Source organism: Argentina silus (assembly GCF_951799395.1).
Source record: "Argentina silus genome assembly, chromosome: 4".
NCBI classification, from domain to species: Eukaryota; Metazoa; Chordata; class Actinopteri; order Argentiniformes; family Argentinidae; genus Argentina; species Argentina silus.
In genome coordinates, this window is record NC_139658.1 from 21,207,300 (window position 1) to 21,228,458 (window position 21,159).

Here is a 21,159-nt window from a genome sequence, read left to right on the forward strand (position 1 = left end):
CCTCAAACCGATGTCCTAAACTAAATTGTCTGTCAAAATATTTGTGTTTAGCACCTTCTTAATTGAGGACGATCAAACGTTAGCCCCAGGGGACGGTTGGGAACTGCTTGTGTAGAGAAGCATTAGCATTTAACAAGGCACACTTCTATTGTCTAGAGGAGACTTTCTCCATGGGCAGAGTGTGGGAAAGTTCTGGAGAGCAGAGTCACAGTTCAGTATCATTAGCATCCTCAATCCCTTCAGCACCTGACTGTCTGGGGAAGGACACACACACACACACACACACACACACACACACACACACACACACACACACACACACACACACACACACGCACACGCACACACACACCCACACACACACACACACACACACACACACACAGACCCTGGGGAATAGGCACGCTTTAGGAGGGGAATGGGGGGGGGGTGCTCCTCTAACTTTTAAAGTATTTTTACTATGAGAAGAAAAATCTTGACTTTCTACTTTTCCGATGTGCAATGTTTTCATGTGTTCCATAGTTGCCTAGAGCTATTGCCTGATATATTGCGTCATATACAATTACATTTAACTTGAACTGTGGCAGTGAATTTAGACCAAGTCATGCCCATTTCTGCTCAGGTATTGTGCCTGTATACAATTGCACGCATAGCTAAATGAGTCAGGTAGTGCCGTTCGGCTAGCTGTCCCCCTCCAGATGGCCAGTGACGTGGTCAGGCTCTGTCTATAGAACAACACACAGCCAATAGCGCTCACTAATGGCCTATTCAGAACTCAGCTGCTTTTGTAGTGCATTGATCACAGCACACAGGACTCAGTGTGGGAAACTCAGAGCAGCTCTCTACTCACACTGACTAGCAGCCAGTAAATTAGACAGAGAACACACACACCTGCTTCAGCTGGGCTCTGACACTGAAGGAATCCTCTCCCCTCTGTCAACACACAGCTCATATGAACAGTAGTGCAACATCACTTCTCCCAAGTTGTTTGTTTTTGCATTTTTGATAACTAATTAGTGTTGTCCCATGATATTGATCTAAAAAGTTTAAACATTTGGTCACAGTTGGTTAGTCTTTCTTTCACTTTGTTTAGAATGGAACCCCAATTCATGTGGACCATGCTTACTGTGATATGAGCATGATATGAAAAACGTGTCTCTCTCAGACTGCTATAAAACCATGTTCAAATCCTTTACAGCTCAAGAAGCAACATCAAGCCATAACAACAAAATAATGTTCAACAACATCCAGTGAGTTCATATCCCTCTATTCAGGCCATGACAAGTGTTTATTCCATATAATACATAATAATATTCACATTAAAGTATGAATCCTCCGATAAAAGAGATTAGCAACACTGTAAGTTTTACTCCAGATGATTTGCGTCACTCTCGCACGTGTATGTTGTGATGATGAGCGTGTGCTCTGTCATTGATCCCAACATCAGGCAGCAGATCTGCTCTCTCTACAGGGTCACCACTTTCCCAGATCCACACAGCGCTCTGTGGGTCTCTCTCCATCACCCCCAACCCCTCCACCTGCTCCCCTGAGACTTGGCCATTGTCCCCCCAGCAATAAGAGCATTGAGCATGAGGCAACTTCACATTCCTCATTGTCCCCCCAAGCTCACCCATTGGCTACAGACTGTGAGAACCTCCAAATAGACCAAGACCCACACATTCATATGGAGATTTGGGACTATATATAAGAGGGATGGAGCCAGAAGAGATCAGATTCACTCTACACAGAGATCCAGCCATGGCACCGACAATCACTTCAGCAATGACCTACTCTAAAGAGCACCTGAGTCTGACCAACAAGGTAAATTGAATATTTAAATGGACATTTATGTCGATAGAATTCTATTTTGAATTTACTTAATTTATATGATATTTCAGAATAAGGTTATTAATGATTCCTCCTTTCTGTCTGCAGCTAAGAAAGCCAGTGGTGGAGAAGTTACGGCGAGATCGTATCAACAGCAGCATTGAGCAGCTCAAGTCCCTCCTGGGTCCAGAGATCCTCAACCAGCAGTCTGACTCCAAGCTGGAGAAAGCCGACATCCTGGAGATGACAGTTTGCTACCTGAGACGACAGCAGCAGAACAAGCCAGTGAGCTCCTCCTCCTGCTCAGCAGCTGCCAATCAGGGTTACTCCAGGTGTGTCCAAGAGATGGTGCACTTCCTGTCCAAGGATGAGGTGAAGACACAGCCCCAGAGAAGACTGCTGAGCCACTTCCAGAGCCTGCAGCCGTCCTCTGATAAGAACAGGAGGGAGAGTGACCTGCCTCAGCTGAGCTCCCCAGTCCAGCACAGCATCAGTAAAGAGAAGAGTCCAATCAACAGCGCCCCCTGGAGGCCCTGGTAGAGTCCTACAGACTGGAGCTCCACTCTTCAGACAAACACATTAGACCATGTTGGTCTACTAAAGTCAGAGATTGTAATGAGAATAGGAAGAATTCTTCCTACACTTCTGCTAATGCAGGAGGTTTGGAAGACCTGACCATGTTGGTCCTAATAGCCTTTGCTTCTACTTTTGAAGTTATTTTCTTTTGCTTTCAGTGTAAAAAGCCCATTATTAGCTAATAATTATATTCAATATTTGAATATACATTTCTTGATATCTATTGAGAACGGAATCTACGAACAAAATGCTAATCTGAAATATATTTACTTAATGACAGATAATGAAATGTTTTATTTTCATTTTAAATTATATATGAAGAGTGAATACTGCTTATTTGTTTCCCTATGGGAATATTTTAACTATCAATGAGATGGTATATATGTTCACTGCCTTCCTTATAGGTAAGATTAGTGAACAATGTTTACCTGTATGTAACCTGTGTGTTATATGTATGTATAGATGTAACATATATTGCTTTGATATTGATATTGGATATCATAACAAGAGAGCAAACATATTATCGCAGATGCCACAATGGCATTTATTGAACATGACGTCTGCATTTTAGGCAGACAAACAGTATATTCCTCTCAATTGAGACAACATGAGGAAACTGATTTCCATTACTATGTGTCAATATCCCTTACCTTCTGTGAAGGCATTTTTAAGTCTGCAAATGTATTTTCGCAAAATGAATGTATTGATCCTTCAAATGAAGCTGCGAATAAAAACAATCACAGAAATGTCTTAGTTTCTTAGCTTTCATGCTGCTCGTCATTTCCCCATACCGAGGTCAAGCATATCCAGCTTCAATCAAACTGTAAGTTCCCTCAGTCAGATAAAGCTGCCTCTGTCAGATAAAGCTGCCTCTGTCAGATAAAGCTGCCTCAGTCAGATAAAGCTGCCTCAGTCAGATAAAGCTGCCTCAGTCAGATAAAGCTACCTCAGTCAGATAAAGCTACCTCTGTCAGACAAAGCTACCTCTGTCAGATAAAGCTGCCTCAGTCAGGTAAAGCTGCCTCTGCGCTTTGAGTACAATCCTTTAAAGGGGCAATCTGTAATTGGTACATCCATGAATTTACTTTTAAATTAATGATATAGCCATTGATTCTTAAATAATATAACATATAAATGCAGCTTGAGCTTAGAACAACTGTCCTACCCCGTCAGAAGCCAAAATATAAGCTTGTTTTACTCCATTGTTTGTAAACAAACACTGTATACCTTCAAAACATGGTTAAAATGATAATTTTGATCTCACGGATGGTCAGTCGTTGCATCCATAGCTTTGTCTATCACATTGATAGAGTGGTAGAGTGGCTACACATCTCAAGCCCCATTCTTCAGCTGTTTACCAAAAAAAATGGCAGACATCCCGCTTTGTTGTTGTTTGAATTACAGATTGCACCTTTAAAGATACACGCTGGGAGTTTAATTGCTCATCGTTTACCTACACTTTTAGCTTTAGGCTTACAAACAAAATAAGATTGTGCTCATTGGAAAGTGCACTACATTCTTACCAATGAGATAATTTCCTGACCATTATTTCTGACTATTAGGGGGATCCCTTTTGGCTCAAGGGCACCCCCAGAGGCAAAATCCTCCATGATGTAACTTTAAAGGGTGCTACATTGGACACACGCTCTCTCACCCTGCTATTGCTGACCTCAGTGTCGTCAGCTTGTCATCACTATGACTTCACTATGGCAGGAAATGCACATAGATATTTCATCTTTATTACGTTGAGCTTCCTAAGAAAATACTGGGTAAAAGCGTTATTACCTGATAATTACCTGATATCATATCAGTTACGCTCGCTGGTTCTCTTAGATGAACTGACTCAAGCATCACCGTGTGCCACTTAGCATCAGTAGGTATCAATGGTACTAGGCTGCAAAATGCGCTTATCGCATTAGATGCGGAGAATTAGACCCTATTCAGCTGATAGACTGGTCTAGTTCTCTGTTCCTAATCAATTTGATCAATATTCTGTACTGTGCAGGTACAGTGCATGCAAGCTACACCATCATCATCATCATCATCATCATCGTTACAGAGTGTAGAACAAAATGAAGGAGATAGAGTTGCAATAGGTTTGTGAATTTATTTGGCCACAACATTGAAAAAAAAAACGATTTACACAAATCAAATCCTATTGGGTTTTTACAATAATGTAAAACAAAACAAGTTTGCTGTATGCATCATCATACAAAACAATAATCTGCTCCTTTAAGAAAGAAAGGTACAGTTGGTGTGTGAATGTATCTGCCACCTTGAAATAAGGCAGTGTGTATCTTTAAAATCAAACCTGAGGGTTCACATTTTCACAGAAAACGACAGAGCAGCACAACCCTGCTTATATAAATGCATACAATGCATTTCAAACGCCTCTACAGCTTCACATTTAATGTAAAACAACTCAATAGGGTCCAGATATGTTGGGACCACACCGTGTTAGTAAAACACCATGTTAGTACCACACCATGTTAGTACCACGACATGTTAGTACCACGACATGTGAGTACCAATACATGTTGGTAACCCACCATGTTAGTACCACTACATGTTAGTAACCCACCATGCTGGGACCACTACATGTTGGTACCACTCTCCAGACTGGTAATCAACCACACCAACAACGGTGCAATGATCATTCTGTCCTAGACCATTGTTTCAGCTTGGTCTGTGACCCCCGACCCCTGGCTTTCGACCTCTGAGTCCAAGCATCTTGTCTAGTTCATTGTTGGAGGCAGAGTGGTGCTACGTCCTCCTCTGAAGCGGGGAACAGACGCAGGATGTCCCTGGAACATTTAGAGTAGCCGTTGTGTGACAGCAAGGCCTTCCTCAGTGTGAAAAAGGACACAGCCTTCTCCAGGAGGTCCGCAGTAGGGATCCCGTTGTGGAGATGTTCTCCGATCACAGTCTTCAGCTTCTCCACGCCACTGCAGCACTTCCTCTCCAACATGTTGAGTTTACACCTGAGAGGAAAACAAGGACACGCCGTTAACATCTCTCCCTCTCACAGACTTGAGTTTCTATCACTGCAACCTTGACAACAGTTACGTACAGGCCTGGAGTATTTCACTACGATGAAACCTGAGCTTACCTAAGCTGCTGCTCCTTGATGCTGTCCTGAAGAGCCATGTCCAAGTAGGCTGACATATTCAGACGTTGGTCTTGAGTTTGTAGCTTGTCCTGGATAAAGTTGAGTTCTTGATCTTAGTTTCGTCGTTCGCCGGAGGTCTAGAGTTTGTGTTATGGCTGCTCCTCTCCTGTGATGCTGCAGGTCTTGTGTATGTTCAAAGTATCTTCTCCAGTGATCTCTGCATCTCCACTCTCTATTTATGCGACTCCTTGCATGCTGTCTCATGCTCTGTAGCCAATCAGAGGTCCCCTAGCTTGGGACAATAGGCAAGGAATATATTAGCCGACTCCACACAGAGCAGGTGGGATGTTGTTCTTTCTGCCATATGCCAATAGGTCGGGCCAAGTCAGTCCCTGGGAACGTGTGGAAATATCACGTTCCCATCGTCAAGTTGAGACACAGACAGTGAGTTTGCTCTGGCACATCTGCTAGGACGAAAAGCACCCCTCCATGTTCCTATTGATACATATGATTAAAATAGATAAACACATCACAAAAACATATCACACGTATGCAATAAGATATGGTCATATATCTTAAGACATGATGAAGAGACATTGGAGGGAACTTTGAATCATATATTAGGGTCACCTGTCTGTCGTCAGACAACTGTTCCAGCAAATGCATGAAAAAAATATATAACTGACAAACATCAACTGGTCATCTACCAGTTTGATAACTTTGTCACATTTTGATTTAGTCAACGTTATAATACACATTTCCAATACCCCAACAATTGTAAACGATATAGAATTCAACCCTTGAAAATTACATTAAAACGACAATACAAAAAAATGGTCAGGAAGCTATGAGGTTTTTGTTTTGTTATTTTTTAGCAGTAGAGAATAAACAATAAAAGTTTTGCCATGTTGTTCACAAGTATCTCTCCCTGAAGTGAGTTATCACCGGCCCAGATGGTTAGCCTGTGGTTGCTAATGTTACACTGGCCCATAAACCAGCCTCTCTCCCTGCATGGGAACAGTCTGAGGGGTTTTGTGGGAGCAGACACACTTCTATTGTGTGAGGGGCTGAGCAGGCTGCAGACAGAAGTGTGGGAAGCCATGTGTCCCTGTGGCTCCCAGCTCCAGAGAGAGGAGGGAGGGGGGGTGTGTGGGTCCCTGTGGCTCCCAGCTCCAGAGAGAGGAGGGAGGGGGGGTGTGTGGGTCCCTGTGGCTCCCAGCTCCAGAGAGAGGAGGAGGGGGGGGGAGGGGGCGTGTGACTGGGGCACGCTCAGCGTTGGGCAGGGAGGGAGCCAGGCAGCTGTGGGAGCTCAGAGGAGAGAAGTGTGCTGCTGCTGCAGGTCTGGGAAACATGGACCTGTAGAGTAGAGAGAGGGACAGACAGACAGACAGACAGACAGACAAACAAACAGACAGACAGACAGACAGACAGACAGACAGACAGGCAGGCAGGCAGGCAGGCGGACAGACAGACAGACAAACAGACAGGCAGGCAGGCAGGCAGGCGGACAGACAGACAGACAGACAAACAGACAGGCAGGCAGGCAGGCAGGCAGGCAGGCGGACATACAGACAGACAGGCAGGCGGACGGACGGACAGACAGACAGGCAGGCGGACAAACAGACAGGCAGGGAGGCAGGCGGACAGACAGACAGACAGACAGACAGGCAGACAGACAGACAGACAGACAGACGGACAGACAGATGGACTGACATCATCACCTCAGTGTTGTGCACCCTCTACTGGAGTCACATGACCTGGTATCACCTAGACTACTCCATCTCATAGGAATCATGTCTGACTAGCAATATATCCTATATACTCTGATATTGAGTTTTAGTGAAAGAGTCCAAATTTAGCATTGGAGTGTTGGTACAACATTATACTTCAGAAAATTATAAGATGCATGTCACTCTTGCACGTGTATGCTGTGATGATGTGCATGTGCTCTGTCAGTGTCATTGATCCCAACATCAGGCAGCAGATCTGCTCTCTTTACAGGGTCACCACTTTCCCAGATCCACACAGCGCTCTGTGGGTCTCTCTCCATCACCCCCAACCCCTCCACCTGCTCCCCTGGGACTTGGCCATTGTCCCCCCAGCAATAAGAGCATTGAGCATGAGGCAACTTCACATTCCTCATTGTCCCCCCAAGCTCACCCATTGGCTACAGACTGTGAGAACCTCCAAATAGACCAAGACCCACACATTCATATGGAGATTTGGGACTATATATAAGAGGGATGGAGCCAGAAGAGATCAGATTCACTCTACACAGAGATCCAGCCATGGCACCGACAATCACTTCAGCAATGACCTACTTTAAAGAGCACCTGAGTCTGACCAACAAGGTAAATTGAGGATTCAAATTAATAGAAATCAATTTGATGTGATTTATTATGATTCTCAATGTAATACTTCAGATTAAGGTTATTAACGACTTTCACTTTTTTTATTTTTTTGCAGCTAAGAAAGCCATTGGCTGAGAAGTTACGGCGAGATCGTATCAACAGCAGCGTTGAGCAGCTCAAGTCCCTCCTGGGTCCAGAGATCCTCAACCAGCAGTCTGACTCCAAGCTGGAGAAAGCCGACATCCTGGAGATGACAGTTTGCTACCTGAGACGACAGCAGCAGAACAAGCCAGTGAGCTCCTCCTCCTGCTCAGCAGCTGCCAATCAGGGTTACTCCAGGTGTGTCCAAGAGATGGTGCACTTCCTGTGAAAGGATGAGGTGAAGACACAGCCCCAGAGAAGACTTCTGAGCCACTTCCAGAGCCTGCAGCCGTCCTCTGATAAGAAGAGGAGGGAGAGTGACCTGCCTCAGCTGAGCTCCCCAGCCCAGCCCAGCATCAGCAAAGAGAAGAGTCCAGTCAACAGCGCCTCCTGGAGGCCCTGGTAGAGTCCTACAGACTGGAGCTCCACTCTTCAGACAAACACATTAGACCATGTTGGTCTACTAAAGTCAGAGACTGCAATGAAAATAGGAAGAATTCTTCCTCTTGTTCTGCTTATACAGGGGTTGTTTGAAAGAACTGCAACTCTTTCTATGAAATTGATTGCATTCATCAACACTACATTTTTGAAGTGTTGGTATGATATCATTGAGGTTACAGCCACTATGTAGGCAAAGCATAATTATGTTTATCATGTGTTTGCAATGTTAAAGATCAACATGATCTTAGCTCTAGTTGCCCTCTTTGAGGGCTTTCTACCCATAATGGGTATTATATTCTTCAATCTTTCTGATTTGTTTCCTGATCTGTTTTAAGGTCAACATTTGTGAGAGAAAAGTTTATTTGGTTCCAACTACGTTTTTGTAGTGATATGGCCATATTGATATTATATTGAGCATCTTCGATGATGCATGTGTCATTTGAGTCAACTTGAGTTATAAGTAACATCCCTGTTCCTCCGTGAGGATCATCTACCCATACTGGGTATCATACCTGTTAATATCACTCTGTGATTAACTATCAACTGATCTGTTCTAAGATCAAAATGTTCCTTTTGTTTTGTGTCTTTTATAAATACATTACTTGTGTACCCTGTACTCAGTTGGAGTGTCATGTGTCTTGGAGATGTGCCCAAGTTCTGCCTGTGATGTTTGTGGTGGAAGTCTAGGACTTACCACTCTGTACTTTAGCTCTTCGGAGGTAAGAATCAAGAAACAAGTCCTGAGTAGCCACAATATCTGAGTCCGGTATTTATTGCTTGCAAACAAGAGACAAGAGCGTAACAGCAGCCCAGCGTAGATCCGGGGGTCAGTTTAGCGCAAGTCTAAAGAGACAATGATCAGGTTTGTCTTTTATACAGTTTGAACATAATGGAAGTCGCCGCCAAGACTATCGGCTGATGGACTTGTGCTAACGTTAGAAAGGGCGTGAGAGAATGAACAATGGGGAGACTCTCTCACTGATCAGTCAGCGCTTTCTTACTGATTAATCTGCGTTCAACATTTCACACCTATCGGCAGTGTAGCTTTTAAGCTATTCACACCAATCCAAATTTAAAATAAAACTTTTTAAACTATTCAGCTTTTTGTCACTCAAAAACTCCAATCTTTTAACACGGTGCAATGTTGATTTAGCCAAGATTCTGAAACAATATTGACTTTAAATATTTAGTTTGAAAATACACGGTTCACGGTAAACATTCTATGTAGACTGTTTTGCTCCAAGGCCAACAGAGTTTGCAAGCTAAATATTTAGTATTTAGTCATATTTAGTTACGTTTGGCAGGCAAATATTACAGGTCACTCCTGCCTTCCAGTACCATCACCCTGAACTGTGGAGGTTTCACCCCAAGGTTAACAAAGTTTTCAAGCTAAATATTTAATGTCAATGGAGTGTCTCCAGTTATGTTTACCAAGGCGTACATTCTACAGTCACAGTATGGACTTTCATAGTATCCAGTGCATTCGGAAAGTATTCAGACCCCTTCACTTTTTCCACATTGTTATATTACAGCCTTATTCTAAAATGGATTAAATTATTTTTTTTCCTCATCAATCTACACACAATACCCCATAATGACAAAGCAAAAAAAGTTTTTTAGAAATTGTTGCTAATTTATTAAAAATCCAAAACTGAAATATCACCTTTACATAAGTATTCAGACCCTTTGATATGACACTGAGCTCAGGTGCAAGTGAAATTGAGCTCAGGTGCATCCTGTTTCCATTGATCATCCTTGAGATGTTTCTACAACTTGATTGGAGTCCACCTGTGGTAAATTCAATTGATTGGACATGATTTAGAATGGCATACACCTGTCTATATAAGGTCCCACAGTTGACAGTGCATGTCAGAGCAAAAACCAGGCCATGAGGTCGAAGGAGTTGTCCGTAGACTTCCGAGACAGGATTGTGTCAAGGCACAGATCTAGGGACGGGTATAAAAAAATGTTAGCAGTATTGAAGGTCCCCAAGGACACAGTAGCCTCCATCATTCTTAAATGGAAGAAGTGTGAAACCACCAAGACTCTTCCTAGAGCTGGCTGTCTGGCCAAACTGAGCAATAGGGGGAGAAGGTCCAGGGAGGTGACCACGAACCCAATGGTCACTCTGACAGAGCTCCAGAGTTCCTTTGTGGAGATGAGAGAACCTTCCAGAAGGACAACCATCTCTGCAGCACTCCATCAATCAGACCTTTATGGTAGAGTGGCCAGACGAAAGCCACTCCTCAGTGAAAAGCACATGACAGCCCGCTCCCCATCCAACCTGACAGAGCTTGAGAGGATCTACAGAGAAGAATGGGAGAAACTCCCCAAATACAGGTGTGCCAAGCTTGTAGCGTCATACCCAAGAAGACTTGAGGCTGTAATTGCTGCCAAAGGTGCTTCAACAAAGTACTGAATAAAGGGTCTGAATACTTATGTAAATGTGATATTTAAATGGTTTATTTTTAATAAATTAGCAGCAATTTCTAAAAACCTGTTTTTGCTTGGTTATTATTGGGTATTGTGTGAAGCGGGTTGAGGAAATAAATTAATTGAATCCATTTTAGAATAATGTTGTAACATGACATAATGCAGAGAAAATGGAGGGGTCTGAATACTTTCCGAATGCACTGTATATATGAACAATGATGTAATTTGTGGACTTGCTTCGGCTGGACCTCTAATAACCCATAATTGGGCCCAAGTTCTGCTTTAATTGGATTATTGATGCCTATCTCCTTGTAATGTGTAGTGTGTTATTCTGAACTATGATGTTGGTGTCACCTCTCAAATGGCATCCTGCTTTTGCATCTGATCAACATATTTCTGACGTTAAAAGCAGTTTAGTTTAGATCTGGTTTTTAGTTAAATACGGCATTCAGTGTATATAGTGGGCGGCAATGCACACAGGATATGCTGATCCAGAGTGTCTCTCCATCTCCCGCAACTGCAGGTGATCCCACTGTCCCACAGTGCTGTGCTCAAGGACGGACTGGGACAACAAGACGGTCCTTGACTTTTCAGCTGACCGGGGTGATTTTGGGATGCGTCTCTCACCGGGCCCGCAGCCCAGAAATCCACCGGCCCATCCACCGTTCTCGCATCCCACAAATGGCTTCGCTCACCGGCTCCGCAGCCCACAGATCGACCAACCCAACGGGAATTCTCCCGGTGCTCCACCTGACAAGTCTGCTACTGGCTGTGGTCTTGATCCACTCAGCATCCAGGGAGCCACGGCAGAGACGAAAGGCGCACTGGAAGAGCTGGTAAGGTCACATTACTCACCATATCTGACTCAATGTACAGTACCAGTCAAAAGTCTGGACACACCTTGCCAAGTGTGTGCAAAGCTGTCATCAAAGCAAAAGGTGGCTACTTTTAAGAGTCTAAAATATAAAACATATTGTGGTTTGTTTAACACTTTTTTTGTTTACTACATAATTCCATATGTGTTCCTTCATAGTTTTGATGTCTTCAATATTAATCTAGAAAATAATAAATAAACCATTGAAGGTGTCTCCAAACTTTTGACTGGTACTGTATGAATTTGAAATGTCCTAGTGTGGTACTGGGAAACAATGTTACTGTGTTGATTCTGTCATAATCTTCTTCTCCAGTGTTGGGGAAGCTACTATGTCCTTAACTAAATTACCAATTAGCCTACTTTTCTAAATTTTATGCAGAAATAACATTGCTATGTTTAAATTGTTTAATTTCTGTTGTCGTTTTTTCGTTTGGAAAAATTACAGTAGCTTACTCCGCTACATGGCAAACAAGTAATACTGGAAACACATAGGCCACATGTGTCAAACTCAAGGCCCGCGTCCGAATCCGGCCCGCCACGTCATTTTATATGGCCCGCGAGAGCTTAAAAAGTACATAATTGTCTTAAAATAAAAGTCTACGCTGCTTTACAGCGTACAGTGACCATAAACTACATCTCCCACAATGCATGTCAAATTTGTGACCCGCGAAATGACGGGATCCTGCCGCTAGATCGCATATCGGCGTTTGACTAAACCGGTGATGGATATGAAAAAGATCTACAAATAATCCCAAAATGTCCAAGAAGAGAAAAGTCGATGCAGAGGGAAGGCGAATACATGGAACTACACCCCAACACTACACATAACAGATATTGCTCTTTATTTGATCGGTGCCAAGACTTTACATGTGGATTAATTAAGCATAAAGATGTCGATTTCAATTCCAGGTGCAGTACCGGAGGCTTTACCTGTTGACGTTGGTACTGGGAATCGGGGGATCATTTCAATATGGATTACATGTCTCCATCATGGCTTCTCCAGCAGAGGTAAGAATGCTCAACTCCAACTGTGAGGTCTCATATCACATGTCAGAAAGAAAAAGTAGTGGGGGTGAAATCTGAGTGAACTAAACAAGTCCCTGTCCCTGTCTGTAGCACATCCAGAGATTTGTGAATCAGACATGGATAGAGAGGTACGGGGTTCCAGTGGAGTCTTCTACCGACATGCTCATCTGGTCCTTCATAATAGCTGTGTTCAGCATCGGGGGATGTGCGGGAACTATCCACAGTGGCAGCCTCGCTGTCGTCCACGGACGGTGATACATGATACTCCAACACACATGCACAGACACGCACACACATGCACAGACACGCACACTAACACCATACTTTTCTCTCTTCCCTTATGTCCCACTCTCTGTTTGACAGCGTTTGCAACCTGCGGTTTGATTTTGCAGGAAGAAAGTCCTGCTGTTCAACGACGTGGTGGCCGTTGTGGCTGCTCTGCTGATGCTCTTTAGTCGCATGGCCAAGTCCTTTGAGATGATCCTGCTGGGCAGATTTCTCTATGGATATAATGTTGGTATGTGTGTGTGGTTCTTTTTTACCCCAACATTTTAAAGCTGAACTAAAGGGTCAATTCTAATGACCTTTGAGACAATATAAGAATATAGCCAACACCTATTAAAGGAATTGCTCATAAAAAAAAAAATCTTCACTTGTTTTGCTAAGACTAAAGCAACTTCAGCCTAGTTTGCCATGTAGCAGATAAGAGTAAACCAACAAGAAATCATCCCCCCGACACACGCATCTGCAGATACACACACACACACTCACACAAGCACCAAATCCATGAACATTCCTGAGATGCCAATTATGTTCCTCCTGCTCAATCGCATCTTGAGAGAAAGGAGCACTTTGCAGAAACATGCATGTTTTTTGATAATCGGCTTGTTTTAATTTGAATTTTCTTCCAAAATCTAAATCTAACAAGAGGTATACTCTTCCCCATTATATTAACAAGGGGTACTGGCATACCCCCACAATTCAAGCCCTGACTGTAGGGCTCTGGCCCCAGGGCTATGTCCTAGGGCACTTACTGTTCTCCCTCTACCAAATCTCTTGGCTCGGTAATTTCCTCACATGGTTTCTCCTACCACAGCTACGCAGATGACACTCAACTCTTTCTCTCTTTCCCCCCTTCTGACTCACAGGTGGCAACACGTGTCTCTGCGTGTCTTGCAGACAATTCTGCTTGGATGTCAGCCCACCACCTCAAGCTCAACCTTAACAAGACTGAGCTGCTCTTCCTCCCAGGGAAAGGCTGTCCTCTCCAAGACTTCTCCATCACAGTAGAGAACTCTACTGTGACCACCTCCTATACAGCCAAGAACCTTGGGGTGATCCTTGACAACCACTTATCCTGTGTGGCGAACATCACAGCGACAGCACGCTCCTGTAGATTATTCCTCTACAACATCAGAAGGATACGTCCATTCCTCACCAGAGAAGCAGCACAACTTTTGGTCCAAACATTTGTGATCTCTCGACTACTGCAATGCACTCTTGGCTGGTCTCCCCGCCTCCACCATCAGGCCTCTGCAGCTCATCCAATCTCTCCGAATTCTCCCATGTCTCTCCCCTCCTCCGCACCCTTCACTGGCTCCCGGTAGCAGCTTGCATCAGATTCAAGACCCAAGTCCCTTTGCCCACCTACCGGGTGTCATAGGGAACAGCCCCTCCCTACTTGCAAGCAATGGTCAGCCCCCAAACCCCTGCCTGATCACTCCGCTCTTCCACCTTGGCTGGCCGCCTGGCACCGCCGCCTCTACGTGGATGAAGCAGCCGCACTACTCGGTCATGGCTTTTCACTGTCCTGGCGCCTCGCTGGTGGAATGAGCTTCCCACTGCTGTCATGACTGCAGAGTCACTACCAATCGTCCGCCGTAGATTGAAGAGCCATCACTTCAGGCTACATTTTAATGGTCCCTCCTAAAGAACTCCTCACCCCCACTACCCCCCTGTACAAGTTTCTCTCCTGTTAATAAAAAAATAAATAAATTCCTTCATCTACCATTGTGACTGCCTATGACCCCTGGTCTGAGCATTGATTACTTTATCTTATGATGACTGATGGATAGATGATTCACTTACTTAAGCAAATGTATTTGTAAGTCGCTTTGGATAAAGGCGTCTGCTAAATGCCATAAATGTAAAATGTAAATGCTATATGTGTACATGTGGACTCTATGTGAGATTATGCTTGCAGTCTTTGTGGTAACATCTCCTCCTGTCTACCTCTCTCCATATTTTCAGGCCTTGGATTGAATGTCCACCTCATGTTCCTGGGTGAGAGCTCTCCAAAGAAACTGAGAGGATTCGTGACCCTCACTTGTTCCATCTTTATTGGCGTTGGGAAAGTCATAGGTCAAATAGTTGGCCTCAGGTCAGTGCCTTTGACATGTCCTACATCAGTTGTACAAAAATCACCCAGAGTTGTAAAGGATGAGTTTCCACTTTCAGTATTACATAGCTAGTCAACACACACTGTGCAAGGCAGTGTAAAACCACAACTCTCTAACGTATTAAAGAGGAGGAGGAATACATCCAGGGCTCTCACACACCAAACACCTGTGTACATTTTCCAGCTGAACGCCTTCTCCACTCCAGACCTAACTATGTGCACTGGATTACCATAAGTACAAGATATTGAAGAAGATATTGAGCTCATCTGACTAATCACTCAGGATGAATAAATGGCATGATGTACACAGAACAATGACAAAGAGCTGTTTGACAGGGGCTGACAAAAATATATTCCCTATTAAAGATGGGATTGTGGTGACATAAGTCATTCACCTCTCTCTGTCTCTCTCGTGCAGGGAGCTGATGGGTACAGATGACATGTGGCCCTACCTCCTGGCCCTCGGTGGCGTTCCTGCTATTCTTCAGTTCGTGACCCTGCTCTACTACCCTGAATCGCCCCGGTACCTCTACATAGACAAGGGTGACACAGAGGGCTGCAAGAAAGGTGTGTGAACCAGGCCAGCTCTATGAACCCAGAGATGTCGTGTCGCGTAAGATAATAGATTGAGCGTATGTATTACTGTATGTTACTGTGTATATGAAGTGTGTGTGTGTGTGTGTGTGTGTGTGTGTGTGTGTGTGTGTGTGGTAGCTCTACAGTGGCTGTGGCAAGAGGATGATTTGAAGCTGGAGCTTGAAGACATGGAGAAGGAGAGAGTCGGCTCACAGGGCCAGAAGGCTAAAACCGTGTTAGATGTGTTTTGTTCTCGCTGCGTGAGATGGCAGCTGCTGACTCTGATCATCCCTTGTTCCGGTATTCAGTTCTGTGGCATTAACGCTGTGAGTGAATTATTCTACCCATATCACACAATCTAGTGTCAAAACCTTTACCTGATAAGGTCATTCTGTACCCGATATACAGTGCAACTGAAGAATTGATTCATCATTTTACCCACTTCTGATGAACTGCTTCCCTCTCTGTCAACTCTTGTCATTCTTCTTTGGTCTTATCCCAAATCTTGTTGTGGATTTGTTTTACCTTTTCTTTCTAGGGTACCTTTTCTTTCTAGGGTTCACAACATCACTCTTTTGTTACACCCATAATTATAACAGTGTTGCTGGCAAGATGAATCGCCCTAATTTCTCTACTGTCTTTATCTATCAGATTTATTTCTACGCTTTTGACATCTTTCAACAATCTGGCGTGGACGTGGACATGATGCACTACCTGTCCATTGGCATTGGAACAACAGAGCTCACCGCTGTCTGTCTCTCTGTGAGTGTCGTCTCAGACTGTGGTAGGACAGGATATGAAATCACATAAAGCAAAGAATAACATTACTGTGAAGCTGTCTACACACTACAGGTCGTTTCTATGGTCGGGTCGCTTTTCACATAACAGTGTTCCAAAGCACTACTTCACCATAGAACGCCAAGCATGAGCGAAATGTGCATTGGCCACAATCAAGTGATCAACCATGTTTTGTTTACCGGTATATTATCCACATTTTCTGTTGCGTTCCAGGCTTTTTTTATAGAGCGTTCCGGCAGGAAAAAGCTGATGGGATATGGTTACCTGATAATGGCTGTCATCATGTTAGTGCTGACAGTCACGCTGTCTCTAAAGGTAACTGTTCTATACATTCATTACATTTACATTTATGGCATTTAGCAGACGCCTTTATCCAAAGCGACTTACAACAAATGCAAGTAAGCAAATAAGTGAATCCTCTATCCATCAGTCATCATAAGATAAAGTAATCAATGCTCAGACCAGGGGCCATAGGCAGTCACAAGGCTAAAAGAAGGAAACATTTTTATTTTTTTATTATTAACAGGAAAAAAACTTGTACAGGGGGGTAGTGGGGGTGAAGAGGTCTTTAGGAGAGACCGTTAAGGTGTAGCCTGAAGAGATGGGTCTTCAATCTATGGTGGAAGATTGGTAATGACTCTGCAGTCATGACAGCAGTGGGAAGCTCATTCCACCAGCGGGGCGCCAGAACATTCATGGCTTATCTGTCTTTGTTTCGTCAAGCATGCCTGAGAGGTAATACTGCCTCTCTCTTTCTACAGGACCTGCACCCATGGATACCCTATATGAGCATTGCAATCATCTTCTCTGTCATTTGTGTGTATGGACTTGGTCCTTGTGAGTACTCTACATGCCTGCCTATAAATGCCAATCACTTCATGTGTGTCATGTCTTAAATACACCAGTGGATTGAGTGATGTGCTGTGTTGGGATTCAGGTAAACTGCAGAGCTGGTTGTAAAGGAACTCTGTTGTCTTTTCAGCCGGAGTGTCTAATACTCTCCCTGCAGACCTCTTCCTGCAGGCCTGGCGTCCTTCCGCTTATGTCATCAATGGCACAACCAACTGGGTGGGCCTGTTCTTCATTGGGATGTTATTCCCATATGTAGTGGTAAGATACCGACCCCACTCGACGCACACTTCATACTGACTGAACCTTTATTAACTCACCAACTGCCAAAGAATTCTGGAAGACTCACCACCTAGAGTGCCAAGTGTTTGACGTGGTATTTACCTAGCAACAATACTTTGATTGGCTACAAAATCTAGAATGTTGACAATTTGGGTGACTTTATTCGCCCACTAAATGAGTTAAAACAGTAATACATAATTTTCTTTGAAGTAGGCATTGTAAGTTAACAAACCGCCGTAATGAGGTATTGTCGAATCTCTATTATAGGTAGATGGGTCCTGAGTGTTAGTTAGCATCTGTCATTCTTTCACCAGTACATGTTCCTTGAGTTAATGATGGTCAGTAACTGTTCATATTTGTGTGTCTGTGTGCAGAGTGGACTGGGACCATACTGTTTCCTGATCTTTGTGGTTTACTGCATCTGCGGCGGAGCATTCATGATATATTTCATCCCAGAAACCAAAGGAAAGAGTATGGTGGAAATCATGGAGGACTTTAACAAACTTAACTATAAGAACAGGGGGACTGACACTGAAAAGGCTGACTTCATTGAAAGTTCAACTAAATTTTAAAATGTATAAGTTTGTGTTTTGTATATTTTATTTATCTAAAATACCAAATACATTATGTATTTCCCTGACAAGTCATTAATTTCTTTAAGTGCCAAGTCAGTAAGGTATATTATCATGATTTAAAAAGACACTAAACTTGGCCCTCCATTTAATTTGACAACTGAACAAATATATACCATATCTGAAAAAACAGTAACTTGCCATAATGAGAGCCATCAATGACATGCAACTGAAAACAGAATACATATAAAAACTGTGTTTCTGGACAAGAAATGTCTTTACTATGTCTACACCTGAAAGCTGCCACCTCTGAGCAGAACTGTGTTGATATGCTGAATGTGAGTCAAGAAATAAACTCATTTACAAATACTTGAGATTAAATTAATTTGTCACCAACCATTTAGCTCGAATGCGTACTGTAAAATGTTCTGCACTTATCCACATAACGAACCAAGCTGTCTTACAATTTCTGTGTGTGGATGTTTTAATACAAAAGTGTCACTATGTATGATTTAGCCTTTACAGTTGGTCCATTATTCTAGCTTTTTAAAGGCACTTTGCAACGGACCAAAATAATAAGACAAGAAACAGAACAGTTGAGTATATCTACACAATCAATAAAAAACATCCTTTAAATTTGAGTACCAAAATGGGTGAGACAAACAGCACTACCAGATGAATTGATTAGCATATGGGCTATTCCCAGTGTGCCGCAAAAACTAAATATAGCCTAATATAAGAATAGCCTAATATATCTCTCACTTATCCAATGCATAACACAAAACAGGCATTAGACTCCTCCACTGTGTCACTGCAAGTGCATCACAATGATGGAGAGGATCAAAAAGGGAGCCGATGGCCACACCGATTGGTCAAAAGGGAAAAAAAAGAGGAAGTAATTCCTCCTTCTTCTAGCATTGTGACTGCCAATGGCCCCTGGTCCTAGCATAGGTTACTTTTTCTTATGATGACTGATGGATAGATGATTCACTTCCTTAGACAAATGTATTTGTTGTAAGTCGCTTTGGATAAAGGCGTCTGCTAAATGCCGTAAATGTAAATGAGAGAGGAGAGGAAGACAGACCGAGATGGACAGCGAGTACAACGTCCCCTAGTGGCCAGCCGACAGAGGGGAAAGTTGTGCTCACTTTGTCCCCGAGGGAGATGTAGACAGACACTCAGATATTGCTTGTTGATGGTGCAGGTTATGGTGCATCCTCCGGGGTAATTGCAATTGCAAAACAAGCTGGGTTTTGGTGTCAGAACGGTCACACTGCGATGCTAGGGGAGATATGAACAAACAAACACAATGTCCTTAAGATACTACGCAAGGAAAACAGCACAGTTATCAGTACAACTACATACAGACATCAGAAGGATCTGTCTTCTATGGTAGGTAGGTGGAGAGAGACAGACAGACACACACACACACACACACACACACACACACACACACACACTGTACAGGTATACGTCCAGGAGATAAGAGCTGACCTCACCCTGCAGCGGCTCCACAGTGCCGTTGCCTGATGCAGTTGGTGGAAGGGTGAACGCAATAACCTCCAGTGCATCTAAAGGCTTAAACAGAGCAAACAAAAGAGGTATAACTGGAAATCAGGGTTGCCAGGTCACTCTTAATAGTATTAACTGATCCTAGACCAAAGATCAGTCTCTCCTCTATGCATTCAGACCTACAGACATCCACCATAGACAGCTAAACCAGAATTTATTCAGATAAATTCCTGCTGTGTTTTCCCCCTATTATGTACTATTGATGAAGGTAAAATATTGTTTCCGCCCGGTCTCGAACCGGGGACCTTTCGCGTGTTAGGCGAACGTGATAACCACTACACTACGGAAACTCTGAAAGCAGCCCTCAACGGTGACTAGCTCTGTTTTGGTCTACTCAACTCATTATTTCATCATTGCATCAGTTAATTTTAGACAATCATCTCAGTACAATGTTACGGCTACAGAGAGAAACCACCACGGCACTTGAATGGTGAGAGGGGGAAAAAAATGTGTTTCCGCCCGGTTTCGAACCGGGGACCTTTCGCGTGTGAGGCGAACGTGATAACCACTACACTACGGAAACGATACAGCATGTGGTGACACAGGATCTGAGGAAGGCACAGACTAGGGACATGTGGCTACAGCAGGTGTTGCAAGTCATTCATAAAGTCCCTGCTGGTGTTTTAGATACTACTGCAATGACAGGCTAGAGTTCTGCATCATGATAGCCTATATGCTATACATTATATTCTGCACTGTTAGAGAATTCTTTACAATATACACTCACCGAACACTTTATTAGGAACAAACCTGTACACCTTCTCATGGTGGAGGTGGTGTAATGGGGTGGGGAATGTTTTCTTGGCACACTTTGGGCCTGTTAATACCAATCAATCATCGCTTGAATGCCACTGCCTATTTGAGTATTGTTGCTGACCATGTGCATCCCTTCATGGCCACAATTGACCCATCTTCTAATGGCTACTTCCAGCACGATAATGCAACTTTTGTTTTGGTTCAAAGACATACAACCAAGATTGATCAGTTGTGTTTATATGTTATTTACATAGTTTAGCAGTTGTGTGTGTGTGCTTTGTAATAACTCAAATGTGGAGTTGGATAAATGTGTTGTCTTTTGCTTAAATTGTCCTGATTGAACATAGATGAGGACAAAAGAGGGTGCTTGTCATTATGATGTGGTCAAAGATAAAAGAAAAATAAATATGGATCACTTTTGCAAATTAAGTATTGAACTAGGGGCAGTGTATGATAAGATTTGGGTGTGAGAAAAGGCACTGCAGTCTTCCCAAGGTAAAATAGACACTGTTAAGGTACAGTTCATTGTAACATAAAACGTCATATTTCCTTTAATTAAATGAATTATAGATCATCCG

The 21,159-nt window shown here is 43.3% G+C and overlaps 1 protein-coding gene and 2 pseudogenes across 3 annotated transcripts; all 3 read left to right on the forward strand.

Moving 5' to 3' along the window:
- Positions 1–1,589: 1,589 nt before the first annotated feature.
- Positions 1,590–2,367, forward strand: LOC310803991 (transcription factor HES-5-like; annotated as a pseudogene). Its single transcript has 2 exons — positions 1,590–1,821; positions 1,936–2,367. The product of its transcript is annotated as a transcription factor HES-5-like (transcript).
- A 5,264-nt stretch (positions 2,368–7,631) lies between these two features.
- LOC310803993 (transcription factor HES-5-like) lies at positions 7,632–8,410 on the forward strand (annotated as a pseudogene). The gene is made up of 2 exons: positions 7,632–7,863; positions 7,979–8,410. The product of its transcript is annotated as a transcription factor HES-5-like (transcript).
- A 3,082-nt stretch (positions 8,411–11,492) lies between these two features.
- On the forward strand, positions 11,493–18,253 carry LOC310803677 (solute carrier family 2, facilitated glucose transporter member 11-like; the record flags this gene model as incomplete). The annotated part of the gene is made up of 12 exons (XM_083668530.1): positions 11,493–11,714; positions 12,662–12,760; positions 12,869–13,029; positions 13,171–13,295; positions 15,029–15,158; positions 15,595–15,743; positions 15,891–16,078; positions 16,404–16,514; positions 16,764–16,865; positions 17,312–17,387; positions 17,533–17,660; positions 18,056–18,253. 12 exons carry the CDS (start codon positions 11,493–11,495, stop codon positions 18,251–18,253), a joined length of 1,689 nt encoding a protein of 562 aa, XP_083524656.1.
- Between the last annotated feature and the right edge of the window lie 2,906 nt (positions 18,254–21,159).